This window comes from Chiroxiphia lanceolata, chromosome 1 (genome assembly GCF_009829145.1).
Source record: "Chiroxiphia lanceolata isolate bChiLan1 chromosome 1, bChiLan1.pri, whole genome shotgun sequence".
Taxonomy (NCBI): Eukaryota; Metazoa; Chordata; class Aves; order Passeriformes; family Pipridae; genus Chiroxiphia; species Chiroxiphia lanceolata.
Window position 1 is genome coordinate 141888878 of NC_045637.1, and position 22152 is coordinate 141911029.

At 36.9% G+C, this 22152-nt stretch overlaps 1 protein-coding gene across 13 annotated transcripts in view; it reads right to left on the bottom strand.

The window, feature by feature from the left end:
- Positions 1–6602: 6602 nt before the first annotated feature.
- PARD3 (par-3 family cell polarity regulator) overlaps positions 6603–22152 on the bottom strand; it is a 447662-nt gene continuing 432112 nt past the window's right edge. For all 13 annotated transcript variants that reach the window (XM_032683091.1, XM_032683072.1, XM_032683027.1 and 10 more), the window contains 3 exons: positions 21787–21907; positions 12163–12290; positions 6603–8787 (listed from right to left, as the gene is read on the bottom strand). In XM_032683091.1, the coding sequence (XP_032538982.1) occupies positions 8394–8787; positions 12163–12290; positions 21787–21907 (643 nt within the window). In that variant the 3' untranslated portion in view covers positions 6603–8393. The remainder of the gene's footprint in view (positions 8788–12162; positions 12291–21786; positions 21908–22152) is intronic.

Here is a 22152-nt window from a genome sequence, read left to right on the forward strand (position 1 = left end):
TCCTTGCTGAAACTTTACCAGCTGGAGCCAAATATAACCGATCAAATGTCAAAATAATGCAATTCACTCACCATTTAATAAATATACATAGTATTTATAGGGAGATAAACCCTTAACCACATTTCATTTATGGTCTAGTGTGGACTGGGAGTACACACATGGTGACATGAGGAGATAGATCAGCTGCTCTGTAACGTATCTTTTTTTCTTTTCTTTCTTTTTTTTTTAATATCTCCAGAGCACCAAGTCAGATTTCCAGATGCTCCTTCCCAGCCTGAGTCCTGCATCTTAAACCTTGTGCAACAAAGGACACCACTTTGAAATTCACAGAATATCAGTTAATTCAAGGAAAATGTAACAGCTAAGTTAAATTAACATTATTGCAAGAGTTTCTTCTCTGGTAACGGCATCCTAACACACAGAGAGGACAAGGTATTTCTCTGCCCTGCTTTCCCTCCATCCTGTTTGGAGGAAAGTTGTCCTGGCCTTCATGTACAGTGAGTTGCCAGCTTTGAGTCAAAGCTTCTAAGAAGCAACTACAGCGGTGCTGCTGACACAGTGTAGTGGGGCAGAATTTTGTATCCACCCTCAACAAATTAATTAAAAACGCACCTCAGTAGCCCACTTATGGACAAACAGCTGAGTTGTGCAAGAAAGTGGCCCAGCCAAGGTACAAATGGCTCCCTTGTACTCAGAAGGAACAAATGTGCTTACCTTGGTTCTGCCCCCTCCACTTTCTCGGACCACCTTTCTAAAGGGGCTGCACCGGGTTCACAAGGTTACACTTGTTCTGCAGTGCCAGAGGCATAACATCAGGAGTACTTCCACCATGGCAGTGTGTGGAGCACTGTTTACCACTTGTATTTATCTGCCCAAGTCTTCTCAATCAGTTTTACAGTTTAGCTCCAATCACTGTAGACTGTGACATTTAACATCAAATATTCTTCCAACATTTCCACATTAATAAACACAAACAGTGAATCCTCTCTCTGCTGTAATGATGATTTCTGGCAGCATTTAAAAGTGCATATTATTGTGCCAGTATTAAGAATTGGTACAGCTTCATGCAATGCTGGAATATATATCCAAAAACTAATTTACTTGAGTTGTAATGTTAGGATTATCCTTCTGTCTTTCATGACTGATGCTTCATCAGAATGCTTAATGTTTTCTTGTCAATGAGTGTTAACTCAAATGAATTATTCCAATCTGTTTACTTTGTCCCTTTCTAACAAATGTAAATTATAATTAAAAAGAAAAAAAAAAAAGAAAAAAAAAGAAAAATGCAAACAGCATTGAAAACCTGGCATGACAACACTGTGTAGTTTTTTCTACTCTAAAGTCCACATCAATAAGCAATTTAACAATAGGACAACTCTTAATGGGAGACCAACAGATGAAATTGTTGTAGAGCAGATCCTTGGATGAAATTTTTTCTTTGCCCATGTAATTGCATGCAGCCATCCTTGTGTGAAATCCCCCATCAGATTACAGGGTTTGTTGTATGTAAATTGAAGACTAAATGCTTGGTAGCACCTTTCAGCTCTGCAATGCTGGAAATGAGTTTTTTAATAGGAAATTAGATTAGTAATATTTTAGTCAACAAAAATGCGGAAAATTTCTGCATAAAGATGAGAAAATTATTCATGCAAACTGACTTTAAAAAACAAGAATGAACATCCAGTATACTGCTATCCTTAAAAAAAGTCTGTGCATTATTTTGTAAACAAAGAATGAGATGTGCAAACACAAATTATTTCAACTTTGCTGGCTATAGTATTAACTGAGCTTTTGGTTAGCAACAGGTTGCATAATTTAGTGCTTTTGATTTTTAATATGATTTTATACAGTTCTCAAAGTGAGGAACAATGTGTGGAAAATTACAATAAACTCAGTCCAGATTATAAAATAGACTTTTGCAAACCATCAACCAGGCATTAATATAAGACACTGCCATTTCCAGTCCCTGTTATGCCGCAGTTGATTATATTAACCTTCAGTGAGTTTCAGAAGCTAAAGTGAAAAAAGATTTCTCAGCCTTAACTTCCTCTGCAAATGCTAAAGTGGTTCCTCTAACGTAAGTTTGCCTTCCTTTGTAGCTGATAGCCCAGAAAAACAACTGATCATGTAGTAATAAATTATCATTAATATTATTTATAAACACTTCTTTATTAAAATGGTTCCTGCAGCTTGGGCTGGATCATAGAGCAGAGCCTGAATGTACCACACGCTGAGAAAACTGAGGAAGACGCGTGTCACCAACAGGAAACAACAGATGGTTGGTAGAATGAAACAAAACATACATCATCATTAGACACAAAGTTTTAGGCAAAGACATTCCTGTTCCTAAGAGCCTACAGGCTTTTAATGGCCTGGCTACAGTTGAAGCATCACAAAGCTTTGTGCTTGTCCCTAAGGAAGATATGAAATGTGATGGGTACCCGGAAAGGGGTCTCAGACTTCAGCACATTCTAAGTGGGAATAAGAATTACATCAGTGGAGCAGTGAAAACTAATGTGTTCTCCAGCTTGCTGAACACAAAGGTGATAACTGTTCTGGGCTCCTGGCAGAAGGTTGCAGCTCCTGGAAATCTCTTAAAATTCCTCTAGATAGTTCATCATCTTCAAACAGTGACCATGGGAATGCGTCTCCTATTTCCATGAGAAAAAGTTCTCTCTCACTTTCTCTAAGCTTTAAAGAAGTAGTCCCTTAGTTAAATGAAGAGACCTGAGGAACTCATTTTAATTGCCAAATGTAGCAATTCCCCAGCTATTACTGGTTCCAGCAATATGGTCTGTACTTATAAATGAGAATATTACTAGGACTAGGAATACATCTAAATTGGGACAGTCATATACCTGTTGCAAAAATCCATATAAACCAACTTAAAAAAAAACCCTTTCACACTGATTTTCCTCCCTCACCCCCAAATATTTACCAGCTCTTACTGCCAATAATAGTATTTTATTCTATAGATGATGAAAACTAAACACAGCCTCCAGTTCCAAGGACCAAAAATCTAAATACACCTCTGGGAAACCCACAGAGGAAATAATGAAGGTACAGTAAGGTTGTTTTCCTTGTTGTGTTGTTAATTCACATCTTATGGGCTACACAAGAGAGTGAATCTCTGGGAGAGTCATGAGTTCTGTGCTGAGGTTACACCTAGCTAGTTTATCCTTTTTTGTGCCTTTGGGGCATAAAGGAGAAGAAAAGGCAACTAAACACCAGTGGCTATAACAGTGACAGTAGTGTGAGGGGAGAACCTTTTTGATCCCATTTTACACTTCTCCCTCACTCTTCCTTTCTTTCCTTATTTTTCTAAGACAAAGATTACTCCAACAAACAAGAAGATTAAAATTGGATAAACAAAGCTATTATCAGTCGTGGCTCTCATTTCCCCTTCTCTGACAGATGTCACTGCAGTCACTGCACTGAAAGTCCAATGTGTGAATGTAAGCCCATTCCAGACCTTGATTGCTGCAAGATGTGCAGATGAAAACAGAATTCTGGGAGCCAATTTATGAGGGAAGTGGGTCCTGGAATCCTTTGGAAGGGTGCAAGTAACTTCCTCTTCCATCCATCTGTCTTTAAATCACAGTCATGTCTGTTTGAGCTCTGAAACCATCAGTCAGTCAGGCAAAGTGATACCTCTAAGGAAACCTGTAGGGTTTTTGTTTTGGTTTGGTTTGGTTTTTTTCAAAGTAGATAGAATGCAGTGGGCATAAGTATTTTCCAAATTTTCCTTAAATTTTTTTCTTCCAAATCTCCTGGGCTTTATGTTTTTCTTCATCTCAGTACTCTGTCCAGTCCCTAGAAGTGCCTGGAAAGTATGCACTGCACACAGAATAGAAATCAAAGCCATGTTCTTTAGTCCGGTTTTGTGTAATCCCAACTCAAGCTTCCAGTTTCAATTTTTAAAATGTGATTAAAGTGTAAATTACAAAAGATAATACTGCTCCTAAGGACAGAAAAATATTAAATAAGTTTGCAAATCAAAGAGAGAAAAATCAATCACTGGCAAGAACTAGCCTAGGATATGAATGAATTGCATGCCATTTAGAGAAACAAATAAATGCAAAAGAATTAATCAGCAGACGTAAAAGAGAGAGACTGTGATGCTGCTTCAAAATAGAAGAGATTACAAGAGGGTATGAAATAATGACTGTGTGCATCAAATCATAGCTGATTTCTGCCCAGATGGAAAAAAACACTGAAGAAATGTTTTGAAGTGGGTTTCTTAGCAGGACATGAATTAAAGGCAAATGAATCCAGTCTATGCCTCTCTCATGTACATGCACACACACAGATCCTACTTTCACAAAGTCAGTCCCACATCATGCATTTCTGACCCTCACTCTTCCTCTGTCATGTTAGGGCTGAGATTTAAATTGAGTCTGGAAGGCCAGAGTGTGGTGGCACAACAGCAGCATAAAAAAATAGATGAGTTTTTTTTCTGCTTTTGCAATCCTGACAGATTCCTCACAACTCCTATTAACTAGATTGAGAACTTGGGAGAGAAAGATGTAGAAACAGTCAGGCACAGCAAATAGAATTAGGAAATATTCTGAAAATAGACTTGCAAGCCAGGACATGCAATAGCCAAATTCACTTTAAGTCTCAACAACCCAAGTTCAAAGGTTTGTATTACTCAAGAATATCCTATGTTTAGCCAACACTGCTAATCTGGCACATCTCTTCCTTGTCTAGCCAAGGTTTCTTCCTTTCCCACCTCAACCTACCCAGAACAGACAAATGCAGTGTTACAGATACTCATAAGTAGAGGGAACGTGACCGAAACATTAGGGCAGCTTTGAAAGGCAGGCCATATATCTGCAGTCATGATGGGTTTAAACTTTGTTTTGTTGTTCTTCATGCTGTTTGCCAGCAGTAAATGGCAACTGTACTTTCCAACCATGTTCAGCTGGGCTCTATGCCATTTTTTTGCTGTTTTGATAGTAGACTTTTCAAAGACATATATTAAAATATCTGGCCCATGCAATAATTCACTAGGGCTGCACTCTTGTTTCCAAGGAGGCCCGATAAGAAGAGGGAAAGTAGGTTTTTTGAGAAAGGCAGCAGTCTTCTGCATTAGCAATATTAAACTTTCCCATGGAGTTTCAATAGCATTAACAAATTAGTTTGATAAAATACAGGAGGCTTTGCAGATGGTTTTTTCAGGGTTTCAACAGAGCAAAATGTGCAAGCTGTACACCCACTCCTCGATGGTGTAAGCTCCCTTGTAGTCTGCCCTGTGACCATTCTCAAATATAGTAATGTTACAGAGTTAATCTCATAATGGTAATGCGTCCACAAACAAATTACTGCAGTAATGTCGTTAGCTCAATTAACTTTTGAATCTATTCACTATGCAGAACTAAAGGTCATTTTCTATTAAAATATCTCCCTCCCACTTCCTTATCGCCCTTTGCAACTTATGGGAGTTAATATTAGAAATCCTGTCTATGCTATGTCAGGAAGAAGACAGGATGATGAAGCCAGAAAAAGACCTTATTCTTTACTAACATAACACAGACACGGCCCAAAGAGAACATCTGCCTTCTTTCATGAACACATCTAATTATGGCAAATTGTTAACACCTTGAAGAGGAGTTTCACAGAAGGGTAAACTTTAACATATGCCATTCTCACACATAAAACATCCTGTACGTCATACTTTTCCAAACACACGCCCTTTTTCCTACAACAGTTTATCAAAGGCCCTGTTTTGAAAAGGACTTCAACCTGTTTGCCATTCCTGTGGATGTATTTTTTTAGTGCTTGCAATTATTTGACTGTACAAATAAATCCATAGAAACATCAAACTATGTAATCTGGGAATGCAGTCAGGAGATAAGACGGTAAGGCCTGCAAAACTGCAAATGCAATTATTTCTCTACTTGCAATGCAAGCCACTACAATTTAGGTCTTCTGCAAAATTCAGCCTTTACTGTCTTTGGGCACTGCAAGCTTCCTGTCCATCTTACATATCCTACTATTCTTCCCCTTGAGATCCCACACTAAAGTCACAGTGAATAATTTGACACTATTATTGCCATGGCAACACCTTGATGTCATGCATACACAGAATCATGATTGACATTCCTGCAGTAACCAACAAAAGGAGGAATGAGGGGAAGAGGGAGAAAACCAGACTCAGCTCCAATACTAATGGGGGAAACAGTATCACTGGCACTGTAAATATTGCTTTATTCATAAATCTGCCTTCTCCCATTTTTCACCACATCAACATTCCTGTGAAGGGCTCCCATCAGAGCCCAAAACACACACACACTGTAGAGGGGTCTTCCATGCCTGGATTTGGCCAGAGCGCAGCAGGTACCCTTCTGACAGTGCTCTCCTTGGGCAGAGGACTCCATGCTACAGCATGGAAGATTTTTGCCTCAGAGGTTAGTCTTAAAAATGTGCCTTTGAAATGTCATAGGTATGGCCTAAAATAACACAAGACTTTAAACTATGTGTTTTTTACCTCTGAGGATAGTCTTCAGGTGTTCAGCTGGACTGTAAATCTTTTTTCTTTTCTTTTCTTTTTTCTGATGTTTATACGCGCTCACAGAAAGACACACACAAACCATTAAGAATAGTATAAATAACATCTGTTAAGTATTTTTTAAACTCAATGTATGCAGCAGTTCTTATAGGGTCTACAGGCAATACCAAGACAAGGATGGAAACAGCCTTTATTCTAAATTTCATATGTACATGAAAAGCCATTTTACACAGTTTTGTAAATTCTGCGTAAAAGAGCTATTGTCATCTAATGTCACTGTGCTTACACTAATAAGAACTTTTAAACATGGAGTACATTATTAACAACAAAAACTGTTAACAAACAGGCATAAAAGACACATGTGTGCTGATATTTCACATATATTCTAGAAACAAATTGGCGCAAAAATAAAATGTGCCAGTAAAAAAAAATAGGCTTTTTTTTTTTAATCACGCAATACATGATTTTTTTTCCCTGCTTTCTCTCTTTCCTTTTTGTACACAATATGCTGAGATCCATTCTCAAGCCTTTTCACATCAGGATTTGCAGGCACTTCAGCAACCCAGCTATATTTTTTACAATACATGAAGTTAAGACCAACAAACATAAAAACAGCTGCTGCAAAAGAAATTCTCATATCCCATATGCACATTCAAATATTACTCACTGCTAGAGCAATCTTTTTTGCTTTAGTTATTTTTGGATACTGACATGTTTTCAGGATGATGTGTAACAGTTTGTCTCCACTTATCTCTCATTCATATACTTAAAGGTTTGTTTTTAATGTAGCATCACAATGAAACAATACAATATATGGAAGCACAAAGAAAATTGTCCACAAAGTTTCATGAATTCTAAGAAGGAATTCTTTTCTTTATAGTGTTTTGATCCAAAGAAAAACTTTGATTTCTTCGCTCTTGCTTTAAGGTACCTCCAAAATTTGCCCAAGGACAACTGTATATCAGATGACCATGGGATGATACCTTCCCTTGTTCTCTTCCTAAATACAATTGTCATATGACCAAATTAATTTAGAAGCAAAGCAAAGAAGAACTCAGTTGTATGTTTGTTCAAAATTTCCCATCTTTAATAGAATAGTAAAATATACGTGGTTTGTTTGTGACTGTATAAATAATCTCTCTCTAGTTATTTCATTTGTAATGGACTGTGTATTAAGATTATAAGGCAATTGTAACAGGACGCTCAGGATAACTGAAAGCTTAATATTGTTTTCCTCATGAGGCACAGTAAAGGCTTTTTTAATAAGCTCAGAGTGGGGAGAGAGAGAAAAAAAAAGAGTGCATATGTGCATAATAGGAGAAGGATAGTTTTTCAGCATATAGACACTTAAATATTGATCAACAAAGACTGGTAATGACTCCACCATAAAACATATCAGAACTCTGACTGCGATCCAGAGTAGTGCTAAGCCTTATCCACTCAAAAGCAATATGTAACCCTCTTCCTGAACCAAGAGAAATAAAAAAAGGACATGTCAATGTTTCCTTCAACCTCAAATTCATTCATTTTATGCCATAAAGCTTCATGTTGGTGTAATAAGTCACTGCAAAGTAAAAGACATTACAACAAATCCTAGCAAAATGCCATTGACAACTATTGGACTGGGCTACAGGACTCAGAAGGCAGGAGCACATTTCCGCTATGATTGTCAAATGGTGGAAGGTCCTTCCATGAATTCAACACTCGAGACAGAATGGCAAAGACATAAGGCCCACCAGCGCTTTGCCCATATTTTCAAAGGCACTGAAATAGACAATGGATATATTCCTTAGTACCATCAGTTTAAAAAGTTTTCAAAATATAAGTCTTTATATGAAAATGTTCCTTATTGCATGGTAAGTTGATCTTCATTTTCTTCACCTCAAGAATAAAATGGTCTTCCCTTTTCTGGTGTTTGCAATCTGTTCAGCCTCGCTACCTGAGACGGTGAAGGCGGTACATCTTGTCTGAAAGGACCTTTAGGAGGGGTATAATTAGGGTCCTGAATTTTCTTATATGAGTCATAGTTGCTAGGCCCTTCAGAAGAAGTTTTTTTTTTCAGTTGTTGTTCTTTCCGCCTCTGCTCTTGACGGAGCAGTTCTTGTGTTTCTAGCATTACCCTGGCATTAAAGCCATGTCCCCCCATATAGCCATTCCTCGAGCCCTGGTAGCTGGAATATCTGGGATTTTCCTTCGCAGTCTGGAAACCTTCTCCAGGGGAATAACTCTGGTCCCAGGAGTCTTGAGATACAGAGCTGGCATTTTTTCTGCTTTGCCTGAAACAAAAAATGAAAGAGACTTTTAAGAAAAATGTTCTGGTTCCCCTTTAACTGTTATTGACAACAATCACTGGAAAGAAGGGTGCTTCTGCAATGCCATCAATTTTCCCCCCATTATTGCATTCTCCAGAAATCACATTCTCTCCTGCCCCAGAGAGGCATCTTTTGTTAAGGATAGCATTTTCTGGAGAGTTGAACTATATTTCTAGCTCTCTACAGGAGGAATATGCTGTGAAAACCCATCCAGTGCTACAATTACCCTCATGTTCTCAAGAACAATGTGCTACAATCCAGTTGCAGACTAGGAAAGACCATACATGTTGCTGTGCTTCCTAAGAAGCCAGATAACAGCCAGCACTTGTAAAGTCACTCATGAAAGATTTGAATCTAGACTCACACTTGATTAAAAATGCAACGGGCAGATCCTTAAAACACTTGCTCTAACACTGCACAAGTCAGAAGATAAAGCTCTTTGCTGATAGGTAGTTACACAGTTTCTTCCTCCCATTTCCAGAACTAAGGAATTTCATGCTATCAGGACTGTTTCCCAGTCTGCTATAGTTTTCATAAAAGAAAAATCAGACATAACCATTTTTGTTCATTTTTTGGCTGCAGGGTGCAGATAAATAAGCCAAATACGCATAGGAATTACCAATTCTTATCTCTTTTCACAATAAATCATCACATTATTTTGAAGATAGATTATGGTTTTGAAATAACTTTAATTTACTATTAAGCTGCTAGATGATTGTATGAATTTAAAATAAGACAGGTGATGATAAAGTAAAATAATTTTGAGCTGCAGCAAAAGAGATATCCACTATGAGATTAAAATTAGTGTATGAGAATCAAGCAATAAAACGAAATATACTGTGACATAAATCAATAAGAAAATCATTTAATTGTTTATATGTGGTTTGGTTTTTCATGTCAACACATATGATGACATGGACTCAGCCAACGAATATGCAGTGGAGAGACAGGAGACCTGAAGAATTTTTCTACCATTAGTAAATGTAAAAAGTTACCTAATGTTTTCACAATCTTCCTTCTACAAATATAATTTGGAATTACCATATCCACCTTATTTTATAACCAATTTTGAGATCTCTAGATGAAAAATGTTATGCAGGATGAATGTAAATTATTACAGAACAAATTACAATGTAAATTCTCACGTAAATTTTTATAGCTGTTATTGGTATTCTCATATCCAACATTGCCAAAGAAACGAGGTTTCTGAGTCATGTTTTATCACTCCTCAGAACAAGAGCACATTGAACAAACCTCTGTAGGCTACGAAACTGTCAGGTTTCTGATCTAGAGTAAGATAAATTGTAAGTAGTAGAAAATTAACGTGGAGTTAAACCTTGCTTTTACAGTTTCACATGGGACAAGAGGATGACTAGTTGAACTGATTTAATTTACTGACTGTTTTTTGGTACTTGTTCAAAATGAGTTGGCTCACTTTCCCTGTCTTTCTGGGAAGATCCTTTAAAATTGACTCAAGAGTTTATTTGCCTTCAGTACTAAAGATTTGAACATGCAAAGAGGAAAAAATGGAGGCTCCTAGAGACTATGCAAGATGAAAGGCAACCAAGCTCAAGAATGAAGCCAGCCACTTTAATCATTACAAAGCCATGGTTGCAACATTAAGCTTGGGACCTAAATTTCAGAGTAACAGTAAAATTTCTTTAAAGATCAGTCACAGAGTTAGGAACAGTTTGTAAAGCTGGAGAACTGGATGCCCCAGCTTTTTATAGGCGTATCGTGGTATTTACAGTGCTGAACTTTAGCCTGAGGTCCTGTAATTCTGTCTGCTCTCAGCACAGCTGAAATACCATTAAATTATCATTAATTACTCAGTAACATGCATTGCTAGCTTGCCAGTCACTTCTCATGTTGAAGACGACATTGAGTAAAGTTCTCAGAAACTCTTTTCAAAACAAGCATTTCTATGATCTATTTTCCATATTTCTTGTAGATTTTTCTCCTTAGAGTTATTAATTTCTGTCACTGGAGCTTCATTGTGATTGATTTCCAACTTTTAAACGCTACCAGTGATTGAGAAAAGGGAAAGCGAGTTTTAAAAATCACCATTTTAAAACTAAAAATAAACCTCCCAACTTAAAACTGGCACTAGCGTCTGTACCCTTTCACTCCACCAGTGCATTGCTGGGGCTTGCAGAACTGAAAGAGAGTTTCTCAGGAGAAACAATATGGCATTAATAGGAGTGGTCACTTCAGAAGGAAGGCAGAGACCAGAAGAAATGAGAAACTAACAACCTCAGAAAACACAGTAATTTTACATTTCCCTTTCCCACCTTCCAAACTTAACAGAAAAATTCTACACTGAAAGGTGTTAAAGCATTTAAAAATCTGAAACTGTTTTATTTTCAAAGATGTTGGCAAGATAGAATGATTAGATAACTTTGCTATGAGTCTTGTATTTATTTCCAAAAAAAAAAGAGTTATAATGTGTCTGGTAAAACACATCTTGTCACAACAAATTTGTTTTCCACACTATTTCCACAGAGCCACAAAAATAATACAACCTTGTTGGAAAGCAATTTGACACCAACCTCCAGTGTAAATTATTCTCCATTCAACCATTGCTGCTGATACTTCAAAATGCAAAGACTATTTGCATAATGCTCAACTATAGAGTTAATTTGAAATACAAGTTGACCAAACTTCTATTAATTCTTAAAACTAAATATCAAGTAAAAGACATTTTGCCCAAACAACTAATTAAAAAAAAATTAAGGTTTTTTAAAAATATAGGTTTGTTCAGAAAAAAAATATTAATTTTCAGCATTCCATTGCTAATGACCTGGTAACTCAAAGGAAATATATACACTGTAAACTTGAAGGCCCCTGACTTTTTGGATAATTTTCTCAGTTCCATATTCTTTTGTTGGAGGACTCGAAATTTTTTTTCCTTTTACTTTTCCCTTTGTATTAGTATCATAAAAATAGAATTTCTTCCCAGTAGGGAATTAGGCAACAGAAAAAGAAATCATTTGGCATGTCAAAAGGGGACAACTCATGTCATGCTCAAGAGACTTCTGTAAGAGCAGAAAATTAAACTGGACGATGTCCCACAAAGAATAGTTTTGTTTTAATGTCTCAATTCTATTGGGTGCTGAGTGTCATCAGATCCCCCTGAAATCAGCTCTGAAGCAATTCTCCTAAAATAAACAGCTACCACATGCTCTCACTTAAGAAATTTTATGCCTCTTCCACAGTGAATACATTCCACCTTATATCAATGCTAAACAAAAGTGTCTACACTAAGTACGACATTTTCCTTCACAAATGAAATTAGCTCCAGGCTCATGTGCACGGAATAGCTTGAGACAGTTGCCATACCTGGGTAATGAGCTGTACTGTCGCTGAGCTTGTTGGAAACTCTCTCTTTCTTCCTGCCGCTGCCGCTGCATTTGAACCTCTACTGACACGGAGTGCCTGCCACTCTGTGAGTACGTCTTGGTGCTTGGCTACAAAACAAAAATGAAAATGTCTTAAACAAAGCAGAAAAATACCCATGAAAAAGTCATCATTTAAGTTGCTGTTGTACAAATACAGTTATATCTGTTTCAACACACAATTCGAGCAGCTCTTTCACAATAATTAGGTTAAATTCTGACCTGTAACAGTGGCCTGTGCTACAGATTTTTTTTTCTGACCTACCATTTCTGAGATGTATCAGGAAAACATTGGTCCAGAATGGGTTATGCTTTTATAGTAACACTGTAATTTAAATTAAGTCAGTGGAACCGATCTTCAGACTCTGTAAATTACCCTAGCCACTGTAATGCCAAGTTTAACACCCCACTGAGAATCTGAGGGGAAGAGGGAGTACAGAAGCTCTTTTGAACCTCATCAATACACTCAAGTGATGCTCTCATTTAGTGGAAACACTCTAATTTGCTGTTGGCCCACACATGCACTGCTTGCTTTTCTGAGATGGGGGAAACATTTTCTGATTCGATATTATCAAGTAGATAAATTCAGCAAGTCTCTTGTGGACAATTGGGACTTCTGTGTTTCTGAGTAGGATCTTAACGAAGCGACAATTTGAAACTTTGAGGCTAATATTAAGAGCAAGTGAAAATGGAGGGACTGTCTGAGAATACAGAGCATTACTGGTCAAGATCTGTCAGAATGGTTGGATTCGAATTTTGGAATATGAAAAAGTTAACTTTCATTGAGATGTCACTTTTTGCTTTACATTACTACTTTCTTCATTACTACTTTGTAATTTCAAGTTGTAAAACAGAGTGTCACAAAAATCAAAGAATGCTATGGGCTTTTCTTATTGTTTTAGTAGTAAGATTTCACCTACAAAGAAACAAAGTATTATTTTTATGTCCTTGAAATTACTAGTTCTGTTCAAATCATATAAGTTTAATCATGGGGAGGTTAGGGTGCATAACCACTTGTCTGAGCCTGGGACTGAAACAACTTATCTCAGACTTGCTTTTGTTAAACCACTTCTTGCTTTTTTATCTGTGCTTTTCCTCAAAACAAACATCCCTTGTTTTTTGCCATTAGAATTTCTTCAGAGAAAGAGATCATAATGGCTTACAAATATCTGCAAGATAAAAGGCTTTTCAAAAGCTTTGTACATTGAAGACAAGTTTTAGAAACTGGAAAGTTGTAATTTGTGACAGAAATGTCTCCTTTGTCTTGCTATATAGGCAAGTACCTACAGGTAACCAGAACACAACAAATTTGAGACAGGTGTACAACTTTTAGAAACTTTGTTTTCAATGACAATACACTTCAGACAGAGCATCAGTCTCAGTTCAGAATTTAACATATACAATCTTCCCATTATGGAATGGGAATCAGAATACAAAAGCATAGACTTATTTAAGAAAATCCTTAATGTAACAGTGATGTCTATTTCAGAATAGGTTTACTCTGCAAAAAACCTCAGTAAAACAGCATTTCTAAGGAAAAAATGCTTTAGGGATGGTAAGATGAAGCAACAAATTGAGAAAACAGAATTGCATGTTAGCCTTGTGGGAAATTTTCTTAGAGATGAATAAGTTGTACATATGTATGTCCAAACCAACAACCCCCACAGAGATTTCCTACAATATTAAGTAAGGGCAACACACATACAGAGCAGCATTTCAGTTATTGCATATGTCAACATTTCTAACTTTCTTGACTTTATTGAGAGTCTTCTGACATTTGGTATTTTATTGAAGGGCTCAGCTTATGGAAGAGAGTGATTATCTGAAAATCGCAAGGTTTATTTGTGAATTCTCTCCTGTGTGGTTATAAGCAGCTTGCAGAGAACCAGAGGGAAACTCAGAAGTTCCCGTATCAACTTCTCCATAAAGGATAAAAACATTTAAACTAAGATTTTAGAGCCAACCTCCTCATTTCATGGGTTTCACTTCAACAGCATTAGAAAGCTTGCAGCTACATTATGTCATATGTGAGAAAATAGTTATCACAGGAAAGACATGAAATCAGAATTGCTTCTCTTTATTTGAAAAGCTTCACTTCTTTTAGTTCACTCTAAATATTAGATTAAGGAATTTTACAGTACAGACAATGGTTAAATTACCAAACAGGTGGAGATAGGATTGAGCTGCTGCTCATTTTAGGTTTATACAGGACGATAAAATGCATCTTTTCTAGAAAGCATGAATGCACGTACACACACACACGTCCAGAGAGATGAAGTTACCATGAAAGCCTTAACTAAAGTGACAGAGGCTTTGAAAGTCCTAATGGACTATGAATGTACTAAGATCAAACTGTGCCTTCAGAGATACTTCTTTTTAATGCACAGAGGAACCAATGAGTTAAATGGAGGCAGGGGCTATCACTCCTCTCTGCCTGCTGTAGTGCCTACCCAGAATGATGTGATCTGAGGAGTCACGTCTGGATTCTCTGCAGTTCACAAGGAATTTCATCTAATGGACAGCATTTGTAATTTGATGGGTCTAAAGGCAAACATCTCAAATCCATTATCTGATTTTCTGAAGGTATGAGTACTAAGAGGATTTGCAATACTCTAAAAAATCTGGAAAGGATACTTATTTAATCTGAATATTGTTCACAACTACAATAAGCTGTTCATACAATCGAATCTACTATCTTTCAAGCATCCAAAAATATGGCAATGAGACATAAAAATACTCCCTTTGCATGTAATCACAAATTACATAACATAACATATATACACACAGACAGGTACATCCAAATATCTTATTAATGAAAAGGTTTTTCTTTCAATTCTTTTCATTCAAAACCCCAGTGATACCATAGTAAATGCCTATATGGTTATGATGCTATAAAGACTTAACATATTCCATTTTGGACCCTTAACTTATTCAGAAAAATGCAAATCTCCATGCAGTGATTTAACTTTTCAATATGCTGTTGATTAAATTATCTAAAGCAAAAATATTTATATAATAAGCAACCTTAGTCTTCAAAAACTAATTGGTAATTTTGTCTCAATCTCCAAAGTATATACTTTTATACATATATATTTATATAAAATATATTCATAGATACACATCTGTATACATGCCTACCCCATTAATGTCAGCATAAAATGGAGATAATTAAAAAAAAAAAAGATGCACTATTTTCAGATCTTTCAACAGCAACAAAAAGACAATGTATACAACACAGTAATTTTAACACTGATATCAACACTAGGCTAAGTACAATTATAACAACCTGAAACCATCCAACAAACCTGGCAACAGCTCAGTCCTCATAGAACAGATTGATAAGAACTCTGTCCTTGCTTGCAATGAGACGTATGACAAGCACTGACCTTTTCAAATAGGATGTGGTCAAGGCCACAATAACAACCAAGGCTGCATTATACAAATAAATGTATGTTCATGTCTTCCACAACACATTTAAGTGGCAATGATAGTTCTTGCATTCAGCATTGTTAAACAATATTCAGCATGTAAAATTGTGCTTTAAGATAGATGAAATTACACAGCTCTCTTCTAAAAGAGGCATTAATTTAAAACCAGGGCTGCAAAGTTAAAAGTTTCTACTTTCTCACTTCATGCAAACAACATTTTTTCATGTCACAGAGAATGTACACTCATGGCTCATGTTGCACTGACCACTATCAGCAGTTCAAGGTAGCATCTTTAGGGACAAAGGTCCCTCCTTTCTTTCCTACCTATACCAAGGGATGCCCACACAGCTTCTTTCCCCACAGAGTGGTATTTCTGCCCACAGAGGTAGTGCATGGTGGCAGCATGGATCCTGCAGGACTGGCACAGATCAAAGCTGCCACAGAATTAAGGAGAGGACATCATGAGGGTGATCCAGAGCACTGGGTTTTCAGGGAGATTCAACCAGTTCAGGCGATAGGAAATCCAAAAGTTGAGGTGACAAACCTATCTGACAGCCTTCAGACACAGGTACAAGCTGGGAGAAACACTTATTCCAACCTATAGAACTCTTTTGTGTTGACAAAGAAATAGTTAATAGGGAGATTAGTAAGGATCAAGTCTCTTAGTATTTTCCCACTTGTTAAAAGGACTGTTATTTAATATTAAAATAAACTAACTAATTGTTTTTTCGAGATTAAGCACTGTGTTTAACCAAGAGGTTTCAGGTTCACCTGGGAAGTTGGCAGACACAAGGCCCTCCAAAAGTCCATGGTTCTTATAGTTCAGCGCTAATTAGAAATAGATAAGATTAAATGACCTTGCCTGCTTTATGTGTAAATGTACTTGGCACAGATGACAGACAATCCAGTAACCATGTATATCAAAATTCAGAGCGATAAAAACCATCCAGTGTTTCTGGGAGATGTCCTTGAAAACTATTTTTACTTCAATTTTTGTTTATGTTGCTATGGTGAACAGAGCATATAGCAATATGTCTTTTAAAAGTTGCCAGCAGGTGTGTGTATTAATTCAAACACCACATAATAAGAAAATCCCACCCCTTTCTGTGCCTTTCTATGGTGTCTGTGTAGGAAGCTGAGCAGTGTGGTATGGGACAAAGATTTCTGTTCTCTGTATAGGAGCAGCAGAAAGAAAATCTTCAGAATAGTAGAAACAAACCACTAAGCCCTGAAATTCTGCCAGAGATATTACACGCATTGTACACCTGTGAGCTATAAATATGTTTGTTTATTAACCAAAATGCCTTAATTTCTTTTAAAAATCTTCTATCTTCATTTTTTTATTTCAAATAAATTACGAGATTGAAGCTAGTGGGAAAAAAATATTAAAATATAAAACGTTAAGAGTCTCAATCTTAAAAAAAAATGCTGGTATTTTATGAAATCCTTTGCAGGTTTGAAACAGAATGGATATTATCTACACAGCTGAAGAGGAACTACCTGTGGAGACGCTGCCCTGCATAACTTTGATGTCCTCTCTGAAACAAACTGCGGTAGGAGAAACTGCAATTTAGCTCCTAAGGTATTTGTGAACTGCAATGCTCCATCAGATATTGCCTAATATTTTGCATAAAATATCCTAAAAGAGACTCTTGAAATGCACTAATAATAGAAAGAATTAATATACTATTTCTCTTTCTCATTAATGTGTTGAGTAATTCTACATAACTTACAGCCTGATATAAACTTTACAATGTGTGTATTTAATGTAGCCTGTTATTAATTTTTTCCAGGTAATATTAATATGCACTTGAAGTTACAGCAATAAAAATCAGGTTTGTTTTTCTTAAAGAATTTTAAGTTATTAGAATTCATTATGGTTTTGAGTAGATCAAGGACTTGAATATAGGAATAAGAAACAAGTATCATAAACAGATAAGAAAGAATTTTTTTTCCCGTAAGTCTCTTAGAGACAAGATCTATACACCAACAAACAGCTGAAAAAAAGCAAGCACAGTCCCTAAATTTTCTGAGCCTTTATTTACTAGGCCATGCATAAGTATATTATTAGGACTCTTAGAGTCTTTCCTCCATGAAGATCATGCAATTATTTACCTTTCCCAAATTTGTGCATATGATTAAAGCTATACTCAGATGAGTCCGGTATCATATTTATTTTGACCCAATTAGCTATTATCTTTAGAAAATAAAACATCTTTTTATTTGACTCCTAAATATTTAGAGTTTGCTCAGCTGTTCTCTCAATGTCAATTTTTTCCTATCATTCAAATAGATCCAGGATGACTGGAGATGAATGTATTTGTGAATGGAATTTGCCACTTTCCATTTTCAGCACCAATTACTTTATCAAATTTGAAGACATAAACCACTAACTTTTGTCCCTCCTGCATCTTTGTGGGGTTTTTTGATCATTTGTACTTCAACAAGCAGGACAGGCAAGCAGCTGCAGTAGTTTCCATGGATTTAAAATGCTTCTTTGTAAAATTGTTCACTTCTATAACATTTTGGGCTATAGTGCAGTGGTTCTATTATGGAAGGTGTGTGGGGGGAGGGTCTGTTAATCAAGATGTGACTAGGCAAAAATACAAGATATAGAACAAATTACAACAAAAATCCCCCCAAGCCTGGGACTGGTACAAGGAAGGACAAACCTCAGCAGATCTAACACAACTCAGAAAAGCCCAGAAACCAGAGGCTCAGCTTTGGTACCAAACAGAAAAATCAGCCCCAAAAGAATCCTACATTGGAATAAAAATGTCATAGCAACAGCAAGGGCCTTAAATATTAGTACACATAACTGTAATCCCATGCAATTCTACATGCCCAGATATGTCTGCAAACTCTGACTGGAATTAACACCAGCAGGATTAAAATGGATTAATCATATTTTATTTTATTTTTATTTCCATGCAGCATCAGGCCTATAGCACTGCCCTTGAAAGCCTCTTGTATGTTATTTTTTGAAACACACACACGCACACGTGAGCACGCACACACACAAAAAAAGCAAAGCCATCCATATAAGAGCAAAAACCCTTTATGAAGCCTGAGAAAGTTATCTTAAAATAAACAAATGCAAAAATCTTTTCCATAAAGCTTTGAATCAACTGTAGAACCACTGGATTTCAGAGACGGCTCAGTATTGCAACATTTAGGCAGTTATTTAAACCCTAACAGCGTGTCATTCAAATGGCGTTGAGCAGAAATGTTACGCTGTTTAATAGACGGTGTCATCTCATTCCAGTGCTATCACTTTTTGTGTCTGTTAAGCTGCCTGATGCAGTGTGAACACTCACAGGCAGTCAAGTATTTTGTTTACTGGCAGGGCAAACACAGCCGGGCAAAAAGTCTGGCTGTGCTGCTCGTCTACGGAGAAACGACCTTCACCTGACGGGCACATGCAGGAAGAGAAAGGGCCAGGCACCCGTGTTGCTGCCACAGGGCCAATGTGATGTAGTGCTCCATGGTACAGAGATCTGCCTCCAACCCATGGAGGAGACTGAAGGTATCTGTCACAGGTAACTGTACTCTGTGTCACAGGTCATTAATAGTCTGGGATGGAGATTGGAGTTGGAGAGGTTCACAGGATTGTTTTGATAATATATTAGTGGGTTTCTGCGCTATTGAGCTCCTCTGAATATCCTCAGAGCTGCCAGATTTCCATCATCATCCATTACTTACACTGCAAACTTCATGTTCATTTATATTTCCTTAAAGTAACCAACAGTCCCACGTCACATCAGCACTTTGTTCCCTATCCTCATCTCTCCCACCAGCTTGTTAAATGAGAAATGCAAACTACTTATCACCTAGCTCACACTTCTCAAAGAGTGGGTTTTTCCTCTCTTTCTGTCCAAACCAGGTCAGAGTTGGCTGCTGTCATGCGGCTCTGAGGCTTCTCTGAATATAAAGTTCTTTAGTTTATGTAGGCTGCACAACCCGTCTCCCTCAGGTGAAAACACTCTTTTCAACAATGGTCTACATACAGGTGCACTTTGCACTGCTGTGGTTTGGAACCAACAGCTTACAGATGGATTGAAAAGACAGCAATGTATGTATTTAAGTATTTTCCTGCATACATACTATAAACCACTTTTGCATTTTTTTATGTCATTGGTATTTAATAATACATCTGGATCTATTTTGTGAGTGTGTCTTAAGAAAGTCCATCATTTTAGATTAATATGTTAAAGTAGTACACACTCCTTAAGAGAGAAGGTTATGGCTCTTTAACACTGAAATGGCTATGAAGTGCTGAAATGGATGAGATCATTGCTTTATCCTTTCCAGGCATTGTGATCTTGAAAGGCTGGAGTACACGATGGAAAAATAAAATTATAATTCAAATAGACTCTGGGCCAATTTTTTTTTAAAGTACTTATCTAAAATAAAACATTTGGTCACCTATGTATTTAAAAACAGAGCAGATCCTACAAAAGCAACAATAAGCTCCAGAATTAATATTAATACATTAAACTGAATTAGTCACTTTGAGCTCATTTGCATGATCTGTAGAAGGGGAGTAAACAGAGAAATCCCATTTGTTTGAGTAAGAGAAAAAAGAAAGGTCAGTGTTCTGACCCACAATTTAGGAAATTATTCCATTCCTAAGGTAATCAGTCTGTCATCCAAATAATTCCCTTCGCTCACTACAAGAAATGATAATAAAAGCCAACTTGACTGCCTAAAGTTGCTATGGCATTTAGATATACAACAATTTGGCCCATGACCTTCAGTAGGTAAGTTCCCAAGTCTTCAAGAGTGCAAGTTTTTCTCATACACTGTTTTCCCAAGAATGTTGGTCAAATCTCTCATTTAGAGAGTGAACAGTAGTTGATATGCGTAATGGAAAGTATCTCTACTACAGCCCAAATTCACCCCAAAACTGCTAAACTATCACTGTGGTGGACTATCACAATATCTTCCCCACATTAAATAGAAAACCTCTGGTCATAAAGAAAATGTTTATATTAATTTTTCAATTTCAGACAAAGTTAGAGGTTTTCTAAAACAGGAAAAGAGAAGCCTATATCCTGATACTGTATGTTAAGCAATATTAAATCATTTAGGGACACATTTACCTTTGTTCCTCTCCATGCTGCATGTCAAAAATATCACAGGTTCAAGCTGGTGAGTTTAAGATGGTCAAGGACACAAAGACCCAACAAAAACCAAAAAATAGTCTTCCACATCCACCACAACAGGCAAACAAAGATGACATGCATTAGGGTGTTACCTAAGTATGTTACCTAGGTTGTTCTCACTGACTTCATACACAGAGATGGCTCTTCAGCTAAGAGTCTTCCCACCTTGTTCTCATGTGCATTGCAATGCTAAGTAACAATAACCCATCACCTACACCCGCTTTGAGAGTTACTACTGTTGTCATCATACAGTTCCCACTTTTTTGGGAACACAAGCAAGTTGTTCACTGTCTTTAGCACAGAATTTTCAACAAAATTAGAGTATTCGTCACATGTTTAAAAGATCCTAATTTAGGATATGTAATTTATTAAAAGGCAACGCTGATTCATTCAATTATGTTAAACAAGATAAGCACATGAATTTACATAATTGTATCACGTTGCTAGATCAGATTGCACAGGATTTAAATGATCAATTAGGATGTATATCTCGATACAGAACCATCTCGGCTAATGTAAATGGCAAAGGGCTACTATTGTAAAGTGTGCATATCCCTCCTTTTTTACTGTGAAAAGACATAGCTCTGCCTTTTATGAAAATAATCATGCTGATATTGTTTAGGAGAAAATACCATTTACAAGGTTACACGTTCTCTCTAAATTATTTATTGTTAGTATGCATTTTATTCTGATTTTCCTTGAAAATTCCAGATTAATTGATTCGAGGCAAAAAAATTCAAGTAATAACTCACAGAGTCAAGGCTCTAAACACAGAGCAAATAATGCTATCTGCATACATGACAGATGGCTGAAGTTTAGAAATGAAATAAACATCAATGAACCAAAACCAGGGATAACAGCAAGGGCAGAAGTGTGGAGACAGAGGACCCTGTCTTCCTCTCTGTCTGCTCCCAACCGGCTCAGAAACAGCACCAGTCAGCCAACCTTCCCAGATTTGACAGGCTCCACACTTACCCACGGCTGCTCAAAACTGTAAGTACGTCTCCTGTCCTCTACATCCTCGTCTTGCTTTGCTTGCTGAAACTCTTGTCTCAGGCGCTGTATCCGGTCGTGGTTGTTTGGGGTCGACCTGTTGCTAAAAGAGAGAGGATGTAAATGGTCAATACACTTGGGAACTGCCACCTGCGACTGAGACTTCTTAACATGGCCCTGCTACTACAGCACAGGACTACAGACTCAGAGATAATTTACAAGCATTTAGTACAACTATCTTTAGTTTTTAAAAGATTATTAATGTTGTTTGACTTATAAAGAAACTTCTGATGTTGTAAGGATAAGACAAATGAGAATATTTCTAAAAATCATCCAAAGTTGTTGGTG